This window comes from Geospiza fortis, unplaced genomic scaffold, assembly GCF_000277835.1.
Source record: "Geospiza fortis unplaced genomic scaffold, GeoFor_1.0 scaffold112, whole genome shotgun sequence".
Taxonomy (NCBI): domain Eukaryota; kingdom Metazoa; phylum Chordata; class Aves; order Passeriformes; family Thraupidae; genus Geospiza; species Geospiza fortis.
In genome coordinates this window covers 25,000,886-25,022,868 of record NW_005054298.1, presented here as the reverse complement: position 1 = coordinate 25,022,868, position 21,983 = coordinate 25,000,886, and the positions used below count along the sequence as shown (strand labels likewise).

The 21,983-nt window shown below is 39.6% G+C and overlaps 1 protein-coding gene across 1 annotated transcript in view; it reads right to left on the bottom strand.

Moving 5' to 3' along the window:
• Nucleotides 1-1,982: 1,982 nt before the first annotated feature.
• Nucleotides 1,983-21,983, bottom strand: part of MPP4 (membrane palmitoylated protein 4) — a 22,138-nt gene continuing 2,137 nt past the window's right edge. The window contains 19 exon segments of the mRNA XM_031058675.1: nucleotides 1,983-2,446; nucleotides 3,407-3,541; nucleotides 5,164-5,272; nucleotides 6,069-6,162; nucleotides 7,123-7,203; nucleotides 7,951-8,121; nucleotides 8,915-8,956; nucleotides 10,436-10,450; nucleotides 11,712-11,732; nucleotides 12,460-12,498; nucleotides 13,508-13,525; nucleotides 14,302-14,366; nucleotides 15,413-15,609; nucleotides 16,040-16,111; nucleotides 17,074-17,159; nucleotides 18,272-18,353; nucleotides 20,307-20,438; nucleotides 20,989-21,069; nucleotides 21,761-21,838. Of these exon segments, the coding sequence (XP_030914535.1) occupies nucleotides 2,255-2,446; nucleotides 3,407-3,541; nucleotides 5,164-5,272; nucleotides 6,069-6,162; nucleotides 7,123-7,203; nucleotides 7,951-8,121; nucleotides 8,915-8,956; nucleotides 10,436-10,450; nucleotides 11,712-11,732; nucleotides 12,460-12,498; nucleotides 13,508-13,525; nucleotides 14,302-14,366; nucleotides 15,413-15,609; nucleotides 16,040-16,111; nucleotides 17,074-17,159; nucleotides 18,272-18,353; nucleotides 20,307-20,438; nucleotides 20,989-21,069; nucleotides 21,761-21,838 (1,710 nt within the window). The 3' untranslated portion in view covers nucleotides 1,983-2,254.

Here is a 21,983-nt window from a genome sequence, read left to right as displayed (position 1 = left end):
TTGGTATTTAAAAAAACCCTAAAAGCTAAAAACCCCACAAAAACAAAAGCCACAAACCTTTTATATAGCATTCACTGCCTATGCAGTAGTAATTCTGTACTCAGTAGTACCTCTCTATTTTATTACCTTCTACAAAAGAACTGGGAAATATATTGATTTCTGCATCATTTATTCCTTGCAACACAGGAAATCCCATGCAAGCAGTCAGTCGCAGATACTCATCTGTCCATCTGCGTGCCAGTCCCCAGCTCTGCCATAGAGCTATCAGCTTTGTCTATTTGCAGTTTCACAGAGTCTGAAGTAACTTACCCCAAATTTCATAGAAAGGGTGAGTTTGGGGACAGGTCCCCATGAACATTTTGTTATGGACAGAAGAGCCACTGAGTACTCTATAAAGTACCCCTAAAACCAACAAACCAGGCAGCCGCTGCCTCGGTCAAACCCTGTGTTTGCACACCTGAGCCAGGCCACAAGACAGAGGGACGCACCTGGAAACTAGGGGAAAAACAAACTATTATTATACTTTGGAGGAATTATATCCTATAATCCTGTCCATTCCAGGATGCTGAGAAGGTTTAAATGTCCAGAATGTTTAAAAACACTGAAGCAGATTCACAGATTTGTTACAGCCTTGCAGATTTTTTTTTCAGAGGTTTATATGAAAAAATACAACGAAGAAATGCTTGCTTGCTTCCGCAACAAAGATGGACAGAAGAGTGCGACTCTGCGGCCAGTTACATGTCCCCCCTCCCGCGGGATGCAGCAGGGCGGGGATGCAGGAGCCACGCTACGAGGGCGCTCCTCTACCAAGGATCCCCGCTCCCGCGCCGCGCTTCAGCTCCGCCTGAGCAGCTGCTGCCGGGGAGCGCCCCGCCACATCCCTTCAGCAACAGCGCTCGGGGCGCGCTCGCGGCGGGGAGCAGCGCCTGCTCCTTCCGCCCCGCGCCGCGGCTGCGCACCCCCAGCGCCAGGACGGCCGGCTTCCCTTTGTCCTGGCTGCGCCGTCTGTCTGGCTGCTGTTTTATCGGAATGAGCGTAGCTCCGCGGCCCTGAGCAATAGTCGTCGTCTCTCGGGCTGCAGACAAGCAAAATCAAGGGGAAAAGGGTTCTGGACTACTTCAGCTTGTAGCTAGGGTCTCAAACTGATAAATTAAGTAATCGGAAAAAACAAAACAAAACACCAAAAAAGTAAGAAATAATACATGGAAAAAAGACAAAGAGTCGACAAATGCTGGACTAGGCAGAAGTGGGGAGGCTGGTCATGGACCACCAGCAGAGAGCTGGCTGCTGTCTCACCCTCTGTCAGTACTTACCCACAGCAATGACATATTGGGGCTTTGGTCTCTCCCATTTTATCTCTAAACAGGGAATACAAGCCCTGGCTCTAGAACAAGCAGGCATCCTGGTGTCTGTAATACTTCTCTTTAAATAACCTCTTTCTAGACTGCTTATCTCGCTGTTGTTGATTTTCCTCCCTGATGAGGTAGGCCAACAAAATAACCATCTGTGTACCTCAGGTGGCCAGACAGCTACAAATAGGAGCTGGAGAGAGTGAGGAAGTTAGTTGCCACAAGCATTGCACCCTTTGATGAGGAAGCCGTGCTACCACAGACCAAACCAACAAGAGAAGGGTTTTCTGATTATCTTCCTCTTCAGTAAGTCCACATTCTATCAGTTTGTACTCATCTGAGTTGATGGAAGAGCAGAAAAGATATATTTACACATATTATGACAATAACTAGGTTTTGGAGTAATACCTATTATGCCAACACCACTCCTATCTTAAAAGGTAAAAAGGATTAGCAACAAACCAATACCTTCATAAATAATACTCTATTGACAGCCACCATGCAAAAAAAAGCACATTCTGACTTAATATAGTTTGTAAGGCTTCCAGAATGTAAAGGCATCACAGAACCAGAACAAGCATAATAGAGAGGAAAGGACCTTTCTGAACTTATGTGCAAGTAAATAACACCTATACATGCTACAAAATAGATTTTTCTTTATTCTTGTAATTGAGTACTCACAGTATTTCCTTTTTTTTTTGTACAAAAGTAGATCCCAAGTGTAACATAAAAAGCTCAAAAGCTACACAGAACATAGTATGATTATATCTCCCATTGGAGCTTCTTTCCTAATCCTCTTCCAAATCCCTCACGTACAAAGATAAATTCTTGCAATCCTGACATTAGGATTATTCTTGAAGTAAAACATAAGCTGTAATCTTTCTGAAGCTGCCTGCTGCTTAGAATTAGGGCTGATTGTCTGAGCATATCCATACTGCAGGGACCCACTGGGGCTCATCCTGTGCACGATGCACTGCAGACAGCAGCTGCGCAGATGCTTCTTGTAAATTGTCATTCACAATCACGTGATCAAAGAACTGACCAAACTGAGCTTCCATTTTCTTAGCCGATTCTTCCATTTCCTGTAAATCTTCTTCCTGTGAGACAGAATAAGTCCATAAAACTGCAGTGTTGTGTAGAGAAAAATACCTGCACAGCATCTGCAAAACACCTTGGTCCACATAAACAAGAGGTGAATAGATAATGTCAGTCTGCTTTACTTCATTTACAGTTTGCTATAATAAAGTACCTCTGCTACAGTCAGTTCCAGGTCTCAAAAACTGAGCTGCCTGCCATATGCTTCCCAAGGAAGTACCTTGTGTCTCAGGATTCTCCATTTGCCCTAAAACAGTTACTCTAATGATGAGCAGATAATGTTAGAGACTGGAAGGTAAATCTACTAATGCTTGTGTTCTTATTCCAAATTTTAGTTTATTTCCCCAGTTCCATGTTACTTTCTGTCATAGCAATCATGAATCATTTCCACATAGTTATAGACTGAGGTCTCCAAAATGTTAACACACTAAATTTGATGATGATTTGCATGGAAATGATTGTGTCAAAGGGCTGTATATATTCTAAATATAAGAGATACATTTCCTACAAGTAGGATCTGTGTTTTATCTACAGAACTTAGTATAGGATTGATACTGGCACTAAGCATACATTCTTATAATTGTGAAAAAAATAATAATACTACTGAACAAAGCACATTCCAAGTATTTCAATGCAAACAGTAAATATGTGTTGACTCAAATATTGACACAAGACAGCTAAATAAAACAAAAATATGCAAAATAGCTTCTCCTGTAATACATTTTGAAGCGAAGTGCCTCAGCCCTCTAGGTTACAAATTACAATTCTTATGCTTCAAAGCCAGTCTGGAAGGGGAAAAGAAATCCCAACAAAATCCGCAGAAAAAGATAATAATTAGATTTGATCCTAAAAACACAGGAATGTTTTTTAAGAGTTAACTGTGTAGCATAGTAGAATGCATTATGTTCTAGTAACAGAATCTCAGATTAATAAACTCAATCTCTTTTATTCCCAAATCTCACCTTGAACTTCATGTTCACGTAATAATCCGTAATGATCCTGGCATTTTTACGAGTCTGCCTCATGCAGCCTATGCTGGGTGGCTTGATGAATATAATGTAGGGCTTTAACTCATGGGTCCGGGCTATTTGTATACCCTACAAATGAAGAGTAAAATAAAGTATTTCAAGTGCATTCATCCCAGCTTTACTCCCATAAAAAGCCAGTTGTTTACAACATACTGTGATCCCCAGACCTAGGAGACACTTTTTTCAGGAACACTTACTTGAAAAAGATCCCACTAATAATCCCTGGAGCAGACATTGTTAAGCAACTGTAGCACACAATTACTTAATTCTGCTTGGTAGCCTCATTAGGAGATGCTTTCAATACCAGTGAATGATGGAACAGTGTCACTAACAGATCTCTACAATCAACCACACCAAAGATGCATTTGAAACTTGTTCTTTTTTGACTGTAAGGGAGCTACTTTTGGAACAAGTACCTCTTTATTGTTCCATGCTGGAAGAAAGTATCCTGCTTTCAGAACTCCTTTACTGTGTAACATTTCCTAATTTTAAATTACTGCAGAGCAGTAGAGGGAATGAAAAAAAAAAAAAAAAGCTAAAGAAAATCATAGCATGTAAACTTGGTCAAACTACCAGATTTAAAATAAAGTATGCAACACAGCAGTAGTTCTGCTACCTCACTGGTCTTACTTAATATCCTTTCCAATACTTGTCCTTTAAACTCATGCCCTAAAAAAAAATCTTGTCCAAGTGGCAAGATTACACACCCCACACCACAACACCCCTCTTTTACCCCTTTGCTTAAAAATGTAACAGAAGAAACCCAAAGGACAGTTTCTAGGTGTGACCTCATCTACCTCTTACAGCAGTTTCAGTTTTTGAGTAGTACCCTGCAAATCTTGTATTAATTAATTTTTAATTAATTTTTTTAAAAAATTAATTTTTATTTTAAGCAGCACAAGCCACTGCCAGCCTAAGGCTCAGACACATTGGCTCTGCATAATTAGAGGGAAATATCCCTCTAATTACTGAATTACTGAGTTATGGTGTCACTCTTTACATTCAGTTAGAGGAGATGTTTAAACAGCATAGCCCAAACAGCTCCTAAGTACTAAATATGCAAGCAATTCAGAGGTTAGCAAGGTTTAGCTAGACACTGCTCTAAGTATCTTGGATATTTACAAGCTCAGGCTTTTATTAGCCTTATCTTCATCAGCAAATTCAATGCAAAAATAGAAGGAAAATAAAACCAAATAGTATCTAAGTGAAGAAGCAGGTTACTAAGAGCTGTAACTTCTGGAGAGAAATGCAGGCACAAAGGCCCACTAAATTTTTCAGCTTTTGCTTGACTACTTCAAGTGTTGCTGCTGTTTCCAAAAGGTGTTCTGAGATTGCTAATAGAAGGACAGAACTCTCAACAGTAGGGCTTGGAGGAGGAATAAATCCCATGCAACAGGTGCCCATGTGAAAGACTAATCCTTACTTTAAGTAAGTATGAAAATTCATTTCCATACCATGCAAACTGATAATGCAGCTGCTGGCTTGGTAAAAAATCAACTGTCTCAACATACTTGTCACTGAAAGTACCACCACCACCCCCTAAGACACATGAAAAGAATAATCTATTATTAATTAGCACCACAAGGTAAAGTGAAAAACAAGACAAAGCAACTAACACTGTTCCAATGGCTCAAGAATATAGAGAAAATTATTTTTCCTTCCAGAAGATTCCCTGCCCCTTTACCACTCACCTGTGGTTCTAAATCTATGACACAGATCTTCCCTGCATCGAGGACTGTTCGCACTGCATCAATACTGGTACCATACAGATACCCTTTGTACTCCCCATATTCCAGCATTCTGCAACAGTGATGAGGAAGAAGGAAAATGAAAGAGCATTTGAGTTTCAAAAAGATTCCATTTAAAAGTGAAATCTTCAAATACAATCCAGTGATCAGGACTGAATGATCATAAAAACCACGGAATACTGTTCACCTTTGCTCTTCCCTGCTACACTAGGCACAAAAACCATTACAATTCATCTCCAAAACATGCATTTTTTACTCATCATGGTTTTATGAATTTTGTGTTTAGAGGCTGTGATTTTACTTGTCAATTACATACTACAAATAGCTTCTTAAGTCTGAAGATTTCAAAGTACTTGGCACAGTTCAGTGAGTGTCGCCTCTGTAGCGCTGAGCTGGTCTGTCTTAGAGAGATGATTGATGCATAGAAAGGAGCAGACACTTTTGAATATTTAGCCCTTACAGTTCAACTACTTGTGTGTCATCACTGCAGAGATGCTGCAATGGAGCTGTAGGTCAGGAACAGGTCTGATTTACTGCTAAATTTTCAAAAGCAGTCTGGTTTCCTGGAGAGTTAAACTCATAACTTACAAGCACATCTAATGAGCTCAGGACTAGAGAGCCCACTTCCTTTTAGAAGGATTCTGAGATTAATTGTGGAGGAGCTATTTGCAACTGCACAAACACAGTCTTTGAAGAAACAGTCTCAAGTAGTTTGACACAAATTTACACCACACATACACCGTTTTAAAAGTGGAGGAGCCCAGACTTGGGACCAACTACAAAACTGTATTTTCTTGGATCATGTTGCATTTTAGGTAATAAAAATGTAATTCATCTCTCCTACTCACCTGTGACTATACACCATGTTTTCAAAAGTTTCCTTTGATATGTAGTGATATTCACGACCATTCATTTCATAACTTTTCTGAACACGAGTGGTGTCTGAAGGATGATATAACACAAAAAAAACACCAACCAGCTGCAACTAAATGATTGTAACTTTATAAGTGAAAATGAGAACTTCATGAAGAACTATCAATCAGTATTTTCATAAATAATAATGTTAGTTATTTCCATTTGTTAATCCAAAACAAAAGCCCCATATACTGTGATGGTTGCCAGTGACAAATCATTAAAAGTTATCAAAGCACAACTGTCTTTCTAGGAATGGAAGAGTAGTTTAATCCAAATAGTTATGATTCAAAGCAATCAGGAACTGCCTTGGAACTGGTTGCACAATTCTTTACTCTTCAGAGGCAATTTTTTTTAAGGTTCTTTCAGAAAAATCCCACAAGTTTCCCACACTTGTACCTTCCCCTCATCTGGGACCTTAAGTGCTAAGTCATGAATTTTTAGCTAGCTTCGGATACATAATTTCCAGTCTGGTTATCTAAATTACAAGAACCAAATAAGCACAGGTAGAAATAATTTCAGTTGTTACGTCAGAAGTTAAGCTGCATAAGTCTCATCTGAGACTGGAAGGCTAATAAGGAAAGCTGCAAAGCCTATTAAGCACCAACTTCTGTTGTCTTCACTCTCATACTTGAGTACTTAAACCCTAAGAACTTAAAATATCTCCAAGAAATGTTTTTCTTTTAAATCTAGGAAAAGAAAACACTAAAGTTAAACCAAATCATGCAGATAACTTTTCATATCCATAAAGCTTTTAATGGTTTCAGAAGCTGGAACTTGAACATACCTTTGTCTGATTTGCCAAAATGAGATAGATAGTATTTTAAACTGACCCTTAAGAAAGCAAGCAGTACTGCCTTTCAGTAGAGCTGAAGAAACAGCCATAGAGCAAAGAGTGTATAAATACACAAAGGCAAGAGGAAGGTGCTTGGCATTTCCTATTCATGTCTGAATTGGGGTCGGGGAGGAAAGAAGAAAAGCATTACATACGAGGTGTGGCACTTTGAAACTCTCGTGGGTTACTTGTGATCAGCCTTCGCCGTAGCTCATTCACACCAACTCCTGCGGGACCTGGAAAGTTGGAAGAGCAGCTAATATTACTGACAGGGTAACAGCAGCTAATATTACCAACAGGGTACAAATCTCTCCACAGCAATATAGCCACACCCAGGGGGCAACTCAGCAGTACTACTTTAGAACAAAAAACTTTTCAAATACTTCCAGACTTAGAAAGGACAGTGGATTTGCCCTTATTCAGTTTGCTTTATCAGGACCATAGAACAGTGCAGAACAGCATCTTCCCTTCAGTCACTACAGTTAAAGTCTCCTTGAGAGCCTGCATCCCACTTAATGCAGTATGTCCTATAACAAGCATTATTAAAGGCATCCTTCCATACTGTCCATTATTGACATTGTTCTAGTCTGGAGTTAAATATTCTTCTTATTATTGTTATATCTATGCATTTAACACTGGTTGTAGAAATGCCTCCATGTAAAGATGCTTTCTATTAAGTTACCAATTTTTTCTCATCATTTTCAGTCCCAGCTGAATATAAAACAGAACCGCTTTCCTAATAAAATTCATTATCAGCCAGCATTCATAACCAGCTTCTTCTAAGGACTTTATTATTACTGGTTTTTACCACTCACTATCTCAAGCAAAGAAGATGATACCTGCATTAAACTTTAACCCAAATAATGGGGCCAAATGACAATAATTCTTGAAGTGTTGCTTTGAGCACTGCCTACACAGTCAGCACTGCAATCAGCAGCAGGAAACCCGTGCTGAAATGTGCCTGGGGAGGGTTAAGCTCTTACCCACGAGGATAATTAGCCTGTGCCGGTCTGTCGGGTGCCGCTGGTACCTGACCACCTCTTCGTAGGGAGCGGCCAGGGCGCTGTAGCAGCTGCTGGGGCAGCGGGAGCAGCAGGACTGCTGCTGGAGCCGGGCCTTCCTGCGGCACAGCCGCATGCTCCTGCGGAACCCAGCTGCAAAGGGGGGCAAAGGCGCATGCTGGAAAATACAGCCCAGTGCAGGCAAGTGGCTCTTTAGCCCAGAGGGCCTCTTGCTAAGCCACATAACATACTACCTCTTCTGAGGTTTTTGCAAGGGGAAGGTTAGTGAATGTCATTGCTGCACTTGATATGACAGCTTGGTAGAATTTTGAGCATTAAGTGACAGCTACAGAGTTGGTAAATCCCATTGAAAGTCACCTGAAAATTAGCCTGGAAGTAAAGGCTTCTGAAAGATCCCCCAAACAAGCTGGAGGAGAAGTTTCGGACTACCCAAGGCATCCCTAGGGAACAGGTCAACTTTTTTGATATTGTAGGTGGTTCACTCTCTTGAGGCAGGTCTGGAACATTTGCTCCAGCCTCCAGAACATGTATTTTAAAGGTCACTATGGTTTAATAATCATAGAGGTAGGTTTGTTTCTTCATTTGACCATCCAACTCTGAAAACTTCACATATAGGTGTACTTTTCTAATGAAAGCCCTCATGATTATTCTCATTTGAAGTCAAAATGAGCAAAATTAATCATGAAGTCAAGTTTAAATAGCAGTGGCCAAGTCTCTGTAGAAATCAAACAGGAAGATTTAAATGGAGAGGTTGAGCATTATTAGGAGGAAAGAGACTTCCTGATGTTTGGAAAACAGAGTAAACTGTATTCCATTTAGAAAGTCTTTAGGTGATATAAAGAACAAAGATTTTTACTAAACTTCATTCAAGCACTCAAGCTAGATCAAGCCCCAAACATTTTACTTATCTTTAGTTATTGCGTACCAATAAAGACTCGTTGACCAAATTCACCAAATTCTTCCTCTTCTAGAATACAAAGAACAAATACTCATGAAATAAAAAAGAAAAGTGAAACTTAAAAGCTAGATGGCAAACAATTAGTGCTGATCCCAAGGAAAAAAGGAGTTTCAGTAAATATGTGGAAGTATGATGCTTAATATAACTTTAAAAGCATGTTACTCTATAATATCAAAATATTTCACCTGACCAATTCAAAAGGGTTATTGCAAGAAAAAATAAACATAGAACGTCTTGGTACTTCCTAAATGAAATTTGAAACTTAACATTCTATTTGTCTCATTCCCAAGATATCTACGTGCCAGACAATGATGTTTTGAAATTGAAATTAGTGAAAAAAACCTCCACAAAATTTAAGCTTTTCAGGTGAAATCTATCTTACAAGAAGTCTTTAGTTAAAACAATAGTAAAAAGTCAAAATTAGAAGCTCAAAATTAGAAACAAAAACTTTGTAACTCAGTTTCTGCCCTATAGCATATTTGGAAAATGCAACTTGTGCCTGCTCAGATATTTCAGGCAAAATGAAGACCTGATTTTATTACTTCTTTTTCTTCATTGGATCAGTGACATCTGCTCCAACATGTGAACCTAACCTGTTTCCTCCAATTCTTTTTGTCCTCATTCTCATGCTATTCATCATGGAGGCTTCACTATTCAGATGAATTCACCATTCATTTCACTATTCTAAAACTCTGTATTTTTAAAAAATTAAATCTCTTGTATAAGGCTCAAACATACCAATTTTCTAATACACCAATGTTCAGAAACTATGGAAACTATTTGAGAAAGGTGATTTGAAAACAAATCACAAAGGAAAAAAAATGTTGTCAGTGTTTAGCTTTCTTTTCAAAAAGTATTCCTTATTTTCTCCTGACCACACATGTAGTTATCCAAGCTGTGCATTCCCTTTATTTAGGCCTTGTTAAAGCAAGAATGAGATACAGAAGACATAGGCATGTCTTTAAAAGCAGTATTTGTTCCAAGGAAAAACATTATTTTCATTTGCAAAGCTTTGAAATACTTTTAGCACTCTTTGATTTACAGTTATCTCATAAGCATGGAAGTATTGAAACAAAATTAGATGCATGTTAATTTCCCTTTCACAGCTATACACTCTTCATTACTTGTACCTTTACAATACAGTTTTATTCCTACATTTCTAGATGTACTAACAACTAGTTAATGACTATGGGAAAAATTCCTTAGCACAAAACTGCTCATTCCGGGCAATGTTCAGAATTAATGTTCAGCTGATACATGCCCATCTATCTTCAAGTCTCTTGAGTCATCATTCAAACATGTTTAAATATTTCTGCTTTATCTACCCTGTCTTCTGTGGTATGGAGTGCACTGTAGAATCCTACAGGAAACAAGCAATTCAGCTACCAGGTATTGCAAGAAGAGTGGTAGTTCCTGCTAAAGCATAAACACAGATAAATTCTATTAGATTACTGCTACAGGAGACAGGGAAAAAAATGTTAGTGTTACCTTCTTTAAGCTCCTCTGCAGAATCAGATAGAGACAGATATAAAACAATTAGTTTTGAGACAGTCTATACCATGATCTAACAAAAAATCCAACCAGCATTGTCCAATGCATAGGGAATGTAGGAAACAGGCACTACAGACATTAAATCTAAAATATGCTTCTTTGAGCATTAATTCTTGGTTCCCAGAGAATGCAAGAACTGGAGCATCTATTTCAGTATGGTAGTGCAAAATCTGCAACTACTTAAAGTGGTCAAAGTGGAACGTAGGATAGCAAATATTTGCACCTTTATTCCTCTGACAGTGTGGATACAGCAGACAGCTGACTCAGCCCTGAGCAGGATTTGCAACAGTAATCCCCAAGTGCAGCTATCAGAAACATCCTAGCCTGAAAACAAAAGACTGCCCTGCAGACCTGCTGGTTATGCCTTAAAAGCCTTGGGCATTGCTTGAGAGGTAGAAGAGAACAAACGCTTGTGATAAGAGACGTGGGTGCAGAAAGAAGTGGCAAGTAGAGACCTTGTGGAGAAGAGCAAATCTAAGGTAAAATGACACTCTTCTCCACAAGATTACCAAATACTTCAAATGAGAAGTTTAGCAGTAGTTTTATTTTAGGGGACAAATGATTTATTTTAGAAGACTTAAGTTTTGCAGAACTCTCAATGTGCTGTAAATAAGCAGCTGCTTCCTAAACCCAAAAACAACCCAAGAAAAAACCCAAACAAACAACCAAAATCCCCCATATCAGCTTGGTCAACAAAAGAGTACTTCTTAATTGTATTTTTTATACATAAATAATGAATTTTATAAGCATTTTTCTTTCCTGTATGTCAGCCATGCCCACAATCAGGAATCTAGAAGCAGCTTTCCTCTTTACCACATCAACTCCTACAGGCACTGGGGATTCAGGCCTGCATATTAGTGAAGGTAATCCAATTATCTGCTGACATCACTGCAGCCCCTGCTGTCACAGCTTGCACGGGTACAGCTGACGAGGGCTGGATAAATAGGTCTGCTACTGATGCACGAGAAGAAACATTCACACTCATGGGATAAGAGGACAGAAACCTTACTACTAAGGTAATCAGAGAACAAGAGGAAGAGTTAAAGCAACAGGATTTTACATAATGGCTTTTCAAGCCAGAATAGTTCCTCCTGAAGCTGAAGTGGCATTTTGGTTTTTTGCCACCTGCTTGTTTCTAAGATGCTTGTCTCTGGACACCCTTCTCACAGCAGAACAATTACAAGGAACTCAGAGTTAGGTCAGAGGAACTTACCTGACTCAAATGTTTCTTCATCTTGTTTAGTAATCCAGATTGCAAAGATATTAAAATAAATTCAAAATTTAATTCTTTTCCTTCTAATGAATATCAGAATCAGAAATTAGTTTTCCAGCTTCTGTCAGTCTGTCTCACATATACTTTCCCCAGCTGCCTCTACCCTGAGGTGGCAAAATTCAGCTCACCATACTTAAATTAACTGCTTCATCTCTTTTCACACAGTCCTACAGGATCACATCCCTCCATGAGAGCTTCTCAATTACCTTGGAGAAGAAAGAATGAACTGCACTGCTTTAGGAAGCAACTCAAGCTACCAATCTTTACACTCAAGTGTTCACAAGCAAAAACCTATTCTTGCTCCTTGTTCTCCCAAGATCAGGGATTTGTTGACAAGGAATTGTGTGGGTTCTCCAAGACCACAACAATCTGTGCCATTAAATAAGCAATAGGCAGAAAAGCATGGTAACTTTACAACCACAATCCAACACCTGTATCAAAGCAGTTGCATCTCATTCAAGCAAATATTTTTGTGCTGGTCAAAGCACTTGACTATAAGCACTGTACACCAGAACTGCAGACAGCTCATTTTAATACACTTATACGAGAGGAGGTTTTCAGGGTATGAAAAATAGAATTTTCTACCATTAAGTTCACTAGGAGAATGAGTGATTTTATCTAGGAAATGAGGCTTTAAACTAGATACTGCCTTGAAGCAAATAGAATAATCTCAAGTGAATTCAGTTACCTGTTTCCACACACTTTTCGTCAATCTGCATGTCATCCTCTACAGATCAACACAAGGGAAAAAAATTCATCTGAATCAGAAAACCACTGGAGAGGAAAAACACCCTTACAGATCTTACAAGACTGAACTCAGACATCAGAAACAAGATAGGTGAAGCTCAAATCATCTTTAGACATCTTTAAGAATTTTAACTGTTAACTCCAGTTTAGTGATGTTCTTTGCATTACACTGAGCAAAAACTCTTAAGTGAGTGCTCTGAAGGCAGAGAGACAAATGCATCTAACTTGAATTCTCCTCTTCAAATAATGAAAGGTTTAACATGCGTGTCAATCTGTTTATCCAGTAGATACCTATTTATTAAGTATTACCATGAGGGAATATAATTTTCTGTCTTATAGCTTTTAAATATTTTTCCAACATGCTACACTCAAGGAAAGTATTTTGCTTTTTATTTTTATTATTACTTTTACAAGGAAGAAAAGGAAAAGATCAGTTCAGCTCTTTCTCAATCCCCAGACGACATCAATTTATGTCTCAGAAATCTGATCACATGAGCTTGGGCAATCTCACGGGCTCACAATACAGCACTGTTTGTGTTTTGTTCTTGCACACCCTTTCAGATAGGGCCAGCAGGAGCTATTTTCCAGTTACAGGGCACTTGTCAGAGTATCTGTCAATCACATTCTGCCCATATATATCCTTTAAAGAAATACTCCCTGGGAGCTGCTCTAGGAGAGAAAGAAGGAGAAGAAAAGAGAAAGAGGAAATTTTGTCTTTCTTCCCTCAGAGAACCCATTCAAACTGTCACTTCCCTTATAGATAATGCACAGCTAAGGTTTCCACTTTAAGACAACGTATGCATCTACTAGGTGAAAAAAGGCTGGATTTCAATTATGTTAAGCACACAAAATGCCAAGAACTTGGGCTTCTTCCACATGTATTTATCAAAATGCCTAATTTCTGACAACTTTTTTAAAAGCCTGTAAAACCATGTGTCATATTGGTTCCAGGTACAGAAATGCAATGCTGTCCAGATGTGATTTCCTACCTTCTTCCACAGTGCTTACTGCTCACAGCATATCCATTGAAGCAGTTAAAATGCAATAAAATTATGGTGAAAGAGAGCCTCAGCTCTAGCAAGCAATGCAATCAGTGCAAGCAGAATCCTAGGGAATGAAACACATGCCCCCTGGGATTTATCATGAGAGAAAAATTTTATACTTGCATAAAGAACCACAGAAGGAAATGGGGACAGAAGAAACAGAAAGAACATTCTTTTTCTGGGAATAATTGCATATTTACAGAAAATTATAGTTGGCAGAAGATAATATTTCGGGATTGTTATCATGTATAAATTCAAAGGCAGCATAGCTTATTTTAGACCTCAAGAAAATAAGTTCTATTATTTTCTCAATAGCTTTCAATGGCAAAGAAACATTGCAAACATGGCACTTCTCAGTGGCAGAGCTGGTATCTGCGTCCCCAGAAATCCAGGCCAGGACAATTGTCACCTCAAGACTTACAGCCAATTCTCCTAGAGAGAACTGGCTGGCCCAGTTAGGTCCTAGAGCATAGAGACTTTAGAAGAAGTTGAAATCACAGCTTATGGTCAGATCTCAAGTACACTGGAGACAACCATCTCTACCATCAGTACTCCAGGTACAATTATCAGTAAGTTGTTTTTTTTTCAGGGGATAGTTAACACAGTTGAAAGTTACAATGTGGCTCCAGAAACAATGTCTTTGAACTAAGCTGAACTGCACAAGCTTTTATTTCAGTATCCCTGAAACAGAGACAAGATCTTTCTTTCCTGCTGTATTGCTCAAGTAACTTTTCACTCACACATTGATGATTTGAGACAGAGGTGGGGCTGGAAGGGCTGACACCACCAGAATTCTCGCTGCTTCCTACATAGAAATAAATTTATCACAGTTAAAGAAAACAGTTCACAAGCACATTATGCTCCAGTCAGATTCACTGCTTACATGTAAGACTGATCAGGACTGAACTGAGAGAAGACAGCAAGAACTGAAACATTACCAATGTTTTAGACCACTGCAAAGACCTGAAATAAAACCAGTGTGCTATCAGAAGTATTCAAATTTCCAAATCAGCAGCCCAGAAGTACTATTAATTTATACAAAAGTACAGGAAGATAAGCCATACTGTGGTACAGACTCCTGGAAGTAGAAGAGTGTGCACAGGTAGGGGTAGTAGTACTGCTGCCTCCATGCAGTCTGAGTCACAACCCAGTTTCATTTCACCTTGCATTATACACTGCAGGTAGATTTATATTTATTAAAGTCAAGTCTATCATGTGCTAGTGCATGGCCTTACATTATCCTGGGGGTACCACAGGATGTGTGGTTAAAGGATCAGATTGAAAAGTTTGCTACAGCAGTGTAAGAACTCTGATTCTGAATGCATGTAGTGTAAAAATAATGGTCTATTTATGAGAAAATAATAGGCAAGCGACCCTTGTTCTTTCTTGAGTGTTTGCTTTTTTTCCTCTGTTCTTCTAATCTGGTCTACTCAGTTTTGACCGAAGCTGAAGAGGTCACTCATGCATCACAGGACATCTTTAAAAATATACCATGCTTTAAGTATCCCTCTCTTCCCCTTGCTTTTTTTTTTCATCATAGATGATGGTCATTTAGTAGTCAGGGCCCTCAATTTCGGCTGCTACACTCCACCAGATGTCTTAGCAACCAGCACGGAGACTGGAGAAGTGCTGCAAATTTCCTAAATGGCAATTTGAGATTACACAGGTGCTTTCAAAAGCCTCCTCTCACACAGGTGCTCTTAAGGGAAAAATAGCAAGAAGTCAGAGATTAGAAAGAGGAAAGATGTTTGTCAGATGTCACTCTGAATCATACTGCTACAAAACTTAGGAAAATTTTGAATAACTGGCTGATTTTTGAACCAGAAATCAGGAAAATGATGATTTTTTTACCTTTTAAGAAGATGATTTGAGGGTACGAGTCCAGCACAGGCACTGAGATCTGAAACTTTCCTGGCCTGCCACCAGAGAGCATCATTCTGATCCACAATCTGGAGTATTTCACCCCTCTTGAAAGGCAAACCTGCATCAGCACATGGTATGGCAGGATCTTGCAAGGGCCAGTAATCTGCCATGGCTCGCACGTACAGCTAGCAAAGAAAACATGCAGGAGTGAGTGGAAGCCAAGTCTAGAATGGGTACAACATGGGCTTTACAGTCACAGGGCCAGAGATTGCTTCAGTCTAATGATGAAGTCCAGTTTTAAAAACCAGATCAAGCCTTAAATGCTCTCTGTTCATTAAATGAGAAAAAAAAAAGCCCATTTATCTCATACATTATGAAAAGAACTAGCCTTCAACTTGTAGATCACTCAGAAAGTGCCTTTATTACACAGTTACATTTCTACTTACTGTCTTTACTGCTTCAGCAACACCATAATGATGTCAGCTGAGAGGCAGCCATAAAGGCAAGGTAACACTTTAGGGATTGCAACAAACTTCCAGGCAACACCATGTCTTTGTATCACACAATTGGGCACTACTGCTACCAGTCTGGGAAAAGAAAAAGAATGTTTCTTACTGTTGTTTGGTTGCTGACAGGCCGATCAGAAACTGGAATTAATTTGAACATAATTGTCCCCTGAGACAGGGCCTAAATGATTAGAAAATAATTAAAATGTGGTTGGTATTCGACACAAGTAATCAAACATAGGCAAGACATAGCATGGCTTTGAGGATACTGCAATGTTTGTGTTACAGGTAGAATTCAGGTAGACAGAGTCAATGTGATAATACTATATTTTTTCCAAAAGGAAACTCAAGAATGAAACATCAAAGTTTTGCTAAATATTTTTTAATTTAATGCAATGTATGTTTCATTGTAAGTATATGTAATTTCAGCACTGATTCATACCAAACTTTTCTACTGAAATCTTATTTAAATTAGTAGCAGTCTGGTTAGATGGATTATATAAAGGGGAGGAAAAAAAATTAGTAATTAAGCATTCTAATGGTGTTTGTATTTCTTATACCTAGAAATGGTACAACCAAGGCAATGGCACAGACTTGGTATGATTATACACAGAAATACCTTGCTGGCTGGCACTTTACAGTTAAGAACCCTGAAAAATTTTGCACAAAATGACAAAACAGGGACACCTCAAAAGATTTCTTCATGAGACAGTAATTACACTGCCCTTTTCTTGCAAGGTAAGGTGTGTAGCTTACAAGCTCATTCACTCTGCTTCACTGCATTTTTTAACATAGACTCTAATTAGAATAGCAGCCTTCCACGACTTTCTTGTGGAATATTTCTGAGTGGCACTTCTAGAAAAAGTTATGAATCAGTGAAGGCTGAATAAATTAGAATTTTTCCCAGAAGCTGCAGATGGAATGGTCACAGTTAAGGTAATTTCTGCTCAGAACAGAAGTTAAGATTTAATTAATATATTCTGATTTCATGAGCAGTTGGGAACTTCATTCACAGTAAGGAAACAATCTGAATTTTCTGTTAAAAATTCCAGTCTTTCTCATGTACAAGAGTGTGTAAAAGAGGGAGCAAACAAATAATCTTAAGGTGCGAAGTAGAAAACATATTTAAAAAATAATAAATACCAGAATATTAATGACTTGCTCAGGCTCAAGTCCCTCCACAGGAACTCCATTTACTTCCACCAGTTTGTCTCCAGCATACAGCAACCCTACCATGAAAACAAATATGAAAACAGCAGCAGGAGTTTTATCACAGCATGATTTATCTTGAATAGGCAAGGCAGGGTCACACAGAAATATCACAGGTTTTAAGTCAGCATTAAAATGCTCCATGTATGGAGGAAGGCATTTTGGATTCAAGCTGCACTGCTCCCAGACAGGACTGCAGACTGCTGCAGGTCACAAGGAGCTTGCGTGCTTCAGCTTTCTTAATCCTTCCCACTCCCCCGTATGACATCTTTACAATCTACTGATCATTTGCCTTAAAAATTAGCATAAACATTTTAATATTGCTCCACTTCCCAAAGTAAATTATGAACCTATCCTATATTAATAGACCACTTGACTTGGAATCAGACCCCTAAAAACTCCAGGTGCAGTGGGAGGTCCTGGGACTCCTCTCTGTCCTTTATAGTAAAGTCTTCACAATATTGTTTTCTTTTCCATGTTCCTTTAACTCAATAAAAATATTAGCTAGGAACTTAATCAGCTATTTTCTGCAAGTTGGGTTTTCTTCTCTATACAAAGGCCAGAAAATACTAAAAGGAACTATTTTATAATGATTGCAATTGAATTTTACTTCTGATGTTTTACATTTTAATTACATTACATTTACTAAGGGACATGGAACACATTCAATTCTAGGATGACAAAGTAGTAACATTTCCAAGGAAACTCCTTGCAAGATTGCTTAGCTACTAGTGCTAAGAAAGGTGTTTAGTAGAGTAGTGCCAAAAAGTATTATTACATATTCCTTAAACCCGTTATCTTCTAGAATCACCAACTATTGATGTTTACCATTTCTCCATTAGGGAATGTGCATACTACACTGCAATTTGGGATATCCAGGCATTAGTGCCAAGAACACATAATGAAAACTGATTTCTTCATCAACTCAGTCTAAAACAGCAAATTCATCTGAAAATCTATGAAGTCAGAATGAAAGTCACTGCAACGCATCACTGCTTACAGTGCTGTCCCGTGTGCACATCATCTTGCTCTATAATGAAAGATTAACTGCAGAAGCTAAGGTATTTTCTTACTTCAAATATCTTATTTCAAGTTCAGTTTTATGTATCACTTTGTTTCAAATTGCACCTACCACTTCTGTCTGCCAGCCCACCATGGATCACACGGGCAACCGTTATGTCACCAGTTATCTCATGGCGTTTAATGGTGGCACCCTGGCAGGTAAGAACACAGAAAAAACACATTGATCACCAAAGGACCCCAGTAAGTTTCCTTCCATATCACAAGTCTGATCTTCAGGCTGACACAAAGGCATTGGGGGATACAGCCTTTTTTACCACAACATGGATATAGCAGTAACCACAGAATCATGGAATAAGCTGAGTTGGAACCACAAGGATCACTGAGTTCAGTTCCTGGCCCTGCACAGCACCATCCCCAAGAATCACACCCTGTGCCTGAGAGCATTGTCCAAATGCTTCCTGAGCTCTGTCAGGCTTGGTGCTGGGACCACTTCCCTGGGGAGCCTCTTCAAGTGCACAACCACCTTCTGGGTGAAGAAACTTTTTCTAATATCCAATCTAAAACCTCCCCTGACCCAACTTCAGGCCATTTCCTCTGGTCCTGTCACTGGTCACCAGAAAGAAGAGATCAGTGCCTGCCCCTCCTCTTCCCCTCACAGGAGGTTGTGACTGCAGTGAGGTCTCCTCCAGGCTGAGTGACCTCAGCCACTCCTCACACGGCTTCTCCTCAAGGCCGTTCACCATCTTCCTGGCCCTCCTTTGGACAGTCTCTAACAGTTTCATGTCTTTCCTATATCATGGCACCCAAAACTGTTCCCAGCACTTGAGGTGAGGCTGGCCCAGTGCAGAGCAGAGCAGGACAATCCCCTTCCTTGCCCAGCTGGAGATGCTGTGCCTGATGCCCCGCAGGACATGCTTGGCCCTCCTGGAAGGAGGGCACTGCTGGCTCATACCCAACTTGCCACTGACCTAGACCCCCAGGTCTCTTTCCACAGCACTGCTTTTAGCACGTCATTCCTCAGTCTGTTCATACATCCTAGGTGAAGAATCCAGCACTTTCCCTTGTGGAACTTCACATGGTTGGTGATTGCCCAGCCTTCTCCTTTGTTGAGGTCTCTCTGCAGGGCCTCCCTGCCCTCACGGGAGTCAATGGCTACTCCCAGTTTTGTATCTTCTATGAACTTGCTCAGAACCCTTTCCAGTCCTGTGTTTAGGTTAGTTATGAAGCTATTGAAGAGCACAGGACCAAGGATGAAGCCCTGCAGAACCCCACTAGTGACAAGTGCCCAGACTGATGTAACACCAGTCACTATAAGCCTTTTCGCCCAACCCACGAGCCACCTGCTCACCCATCCCATAATGTGTTTATCCAGCTGTGTGCTGGACATTTTGTCCAGAAGGATGCTCTGAGAGACAGTATTGAAAGCTTTACTGAATTCCAGAAGGATTACATCAATTGGCTTCCCCTGATCAGCTAGCTGGGTTACCTTGTCATAAAAGGAAATCAGGTTTGATAATCAAGAATTTCCCCTCAGGAAGTGCTGGATGTAACCAATGACTGTGTTGTCTCTCAGGTGTTTTTCAATTATTGAGTAATCTTCTCTGTAACTTTACCAGGCACTGAAGTGAGACTGACAGGCCTGTAGTTTCCAGGGTCATAATTTAGTACAAAGTCCTTCAATGTCTTCAACTTCCATCTCACTAAAATAACCTGATTGACAGTTAGAAATCTTTTTTATCCCAAATATTACAGCTATCTTTCTCTAAAACAGATTAGCTAAGCTATACAATGTTTGCTGCTTCTAAGTACAAATGATTATTAAAGAACTTTCCTCCCTTCCTTTTTGTTTTGGCCATGGGAATAACTCTCAGTCCAGTTTGGTTTTATCTCATATAATGAAAATACATCTGCCAAATGTTCAAACCCTGAGCAGACAAGGCACTGAACAACCTACACCCACACCATGCATGGCTCGACAGTCTTCTCAGATCCTTTCCAACCTCAGCAATTCTTGTGATTCGGTAAAATCTGGACAATGCACACAATCACCATGACATTCCTGGGAAGAAACCAATATGCATCCAATGCATTATTAATTCTTTCTAACTTAAAAAAAATTGACAGACACAAGAAAGGTCCCTCACCAGAGGCTGGTTGTTTTTCACTAAGCAGACAATCCTCATAGCTTCTTCATTTTCAGGTATGTTGTCTGGCAATGGTGGAAGGGTTGGTTCAAAATCTTTCTGGGCCACAGTATCATGAGCAGATAGCAAGGCCTGTTACAAATGAAAACAAGCAAACCAACCAACCCATAAGCAAAGATCATACAACAGAAGAGCTTTAAACAGTGACAGGTCAGAAATCACTGAATGCCTTCCTTTGTGAACACAGATCCCTTGCACATACTGACATTTTCTTCTTTCCACTAATAAAAGCAAACCATGATTGATTTAAGAACAGTTCCTTTGCTTGTTGTGGAAAACCTTCAAAATACGAAAGAAATATTTCTATTTTGCTCTTGGGTTAAGAATACAGGTTCTGCAATTTCAAGGAAGGTTTGATATTTATATATGTGCATTAACTGTCCATAATTAAAAATTTTGTAAGAAACAGCTTTCAAACACAGCCTTAAGTAAAATGCAGCCCACTGCAGGTACTTCAGATACACAGTCCACATTTGATCTCATGATCAGATTAGTTCATCATTAGGAAACTATGTCTCTTCTGGCCCCTTTACCAATTCTTGTGAACAGCTGCCCATCCATTTCCATTCCCACTGCAGAGAGCTCCATAAGCAAACTTTTTCTTTCCTTATGCAGGACTTGCCTTGAAGTGTGGAGAACGCAGTAGCCGTCTTAGCTCTTTGACCTCTCCTGACGGAGGGGCTTCATGCAGTAACTCTACCACCTGATAAATGTAAGAAAATAAGCACTGAGATGGATCCTAGAGGACAATTCTTTTAGAAAGCTCTGCACTGAATGTAAAGGAATGGAGACAGTGTAAAGCCCCCCCGTTATGTGAATCAGAGGATGTCCATATGGTTTGCTCTAGAACTGACAATATGACCACAGCTGCACAACACTCAGCCAGGCTTAATTTAGTTCAGGCACAGTGCCATGTGCTCTAAATCAGTTTTTGCTCCCATCTCTCAACCAATTTCATCACTGGTCTCAGTTTCTCTACTTCATCATTAGCTCTCCCACTAATTAAAAGATTTAGAATTCAACTATTATAATTAGAAAAATCTAAAAAGCCTTTCAATATCATCACATCACTCTGCTTGATTGTAGCGATAACACTGAACCACAGAGTTACATGGGAAGAAAAATATGTGGTCAGTGATTAAACAATTAACATGTGTGTTCATTACACTGGCCAGGATTTGCATAGTCCAGCAGTGACAGCTGTGCCCATTTCTCGTGCTGCCCCCCCCCAGTAAGGGCTGCTGAGTAGTTTTTCAGATGTGTAAGCAGAGTTTCAAGTTTACATACTGTGGTTAGACCTGAGACACAGAATCAATACCAGAACACTTAACAGCAGCAGAGTGCATTCATTTGGTATGGGTAAGTGAAGCAATAAACTGTGCACACAATCTCACCTCGCGACTCAGCGCACGTGCCTGCAGCGTGACTGGAGCTGGTCTTTTTCCAAGATACTGTTGGAGGCATTCATAAATCTGTTGCATGCCATGACAGACAAAACAAGGCAATGATGCCATTGACCAGTTCACATGATCATATAGATACATACACGACAGGCAATGGACAACACTACTTCTGGAAACTTCTCAATCCAACTAGAGCCCCAGAGTCTGCAATCTC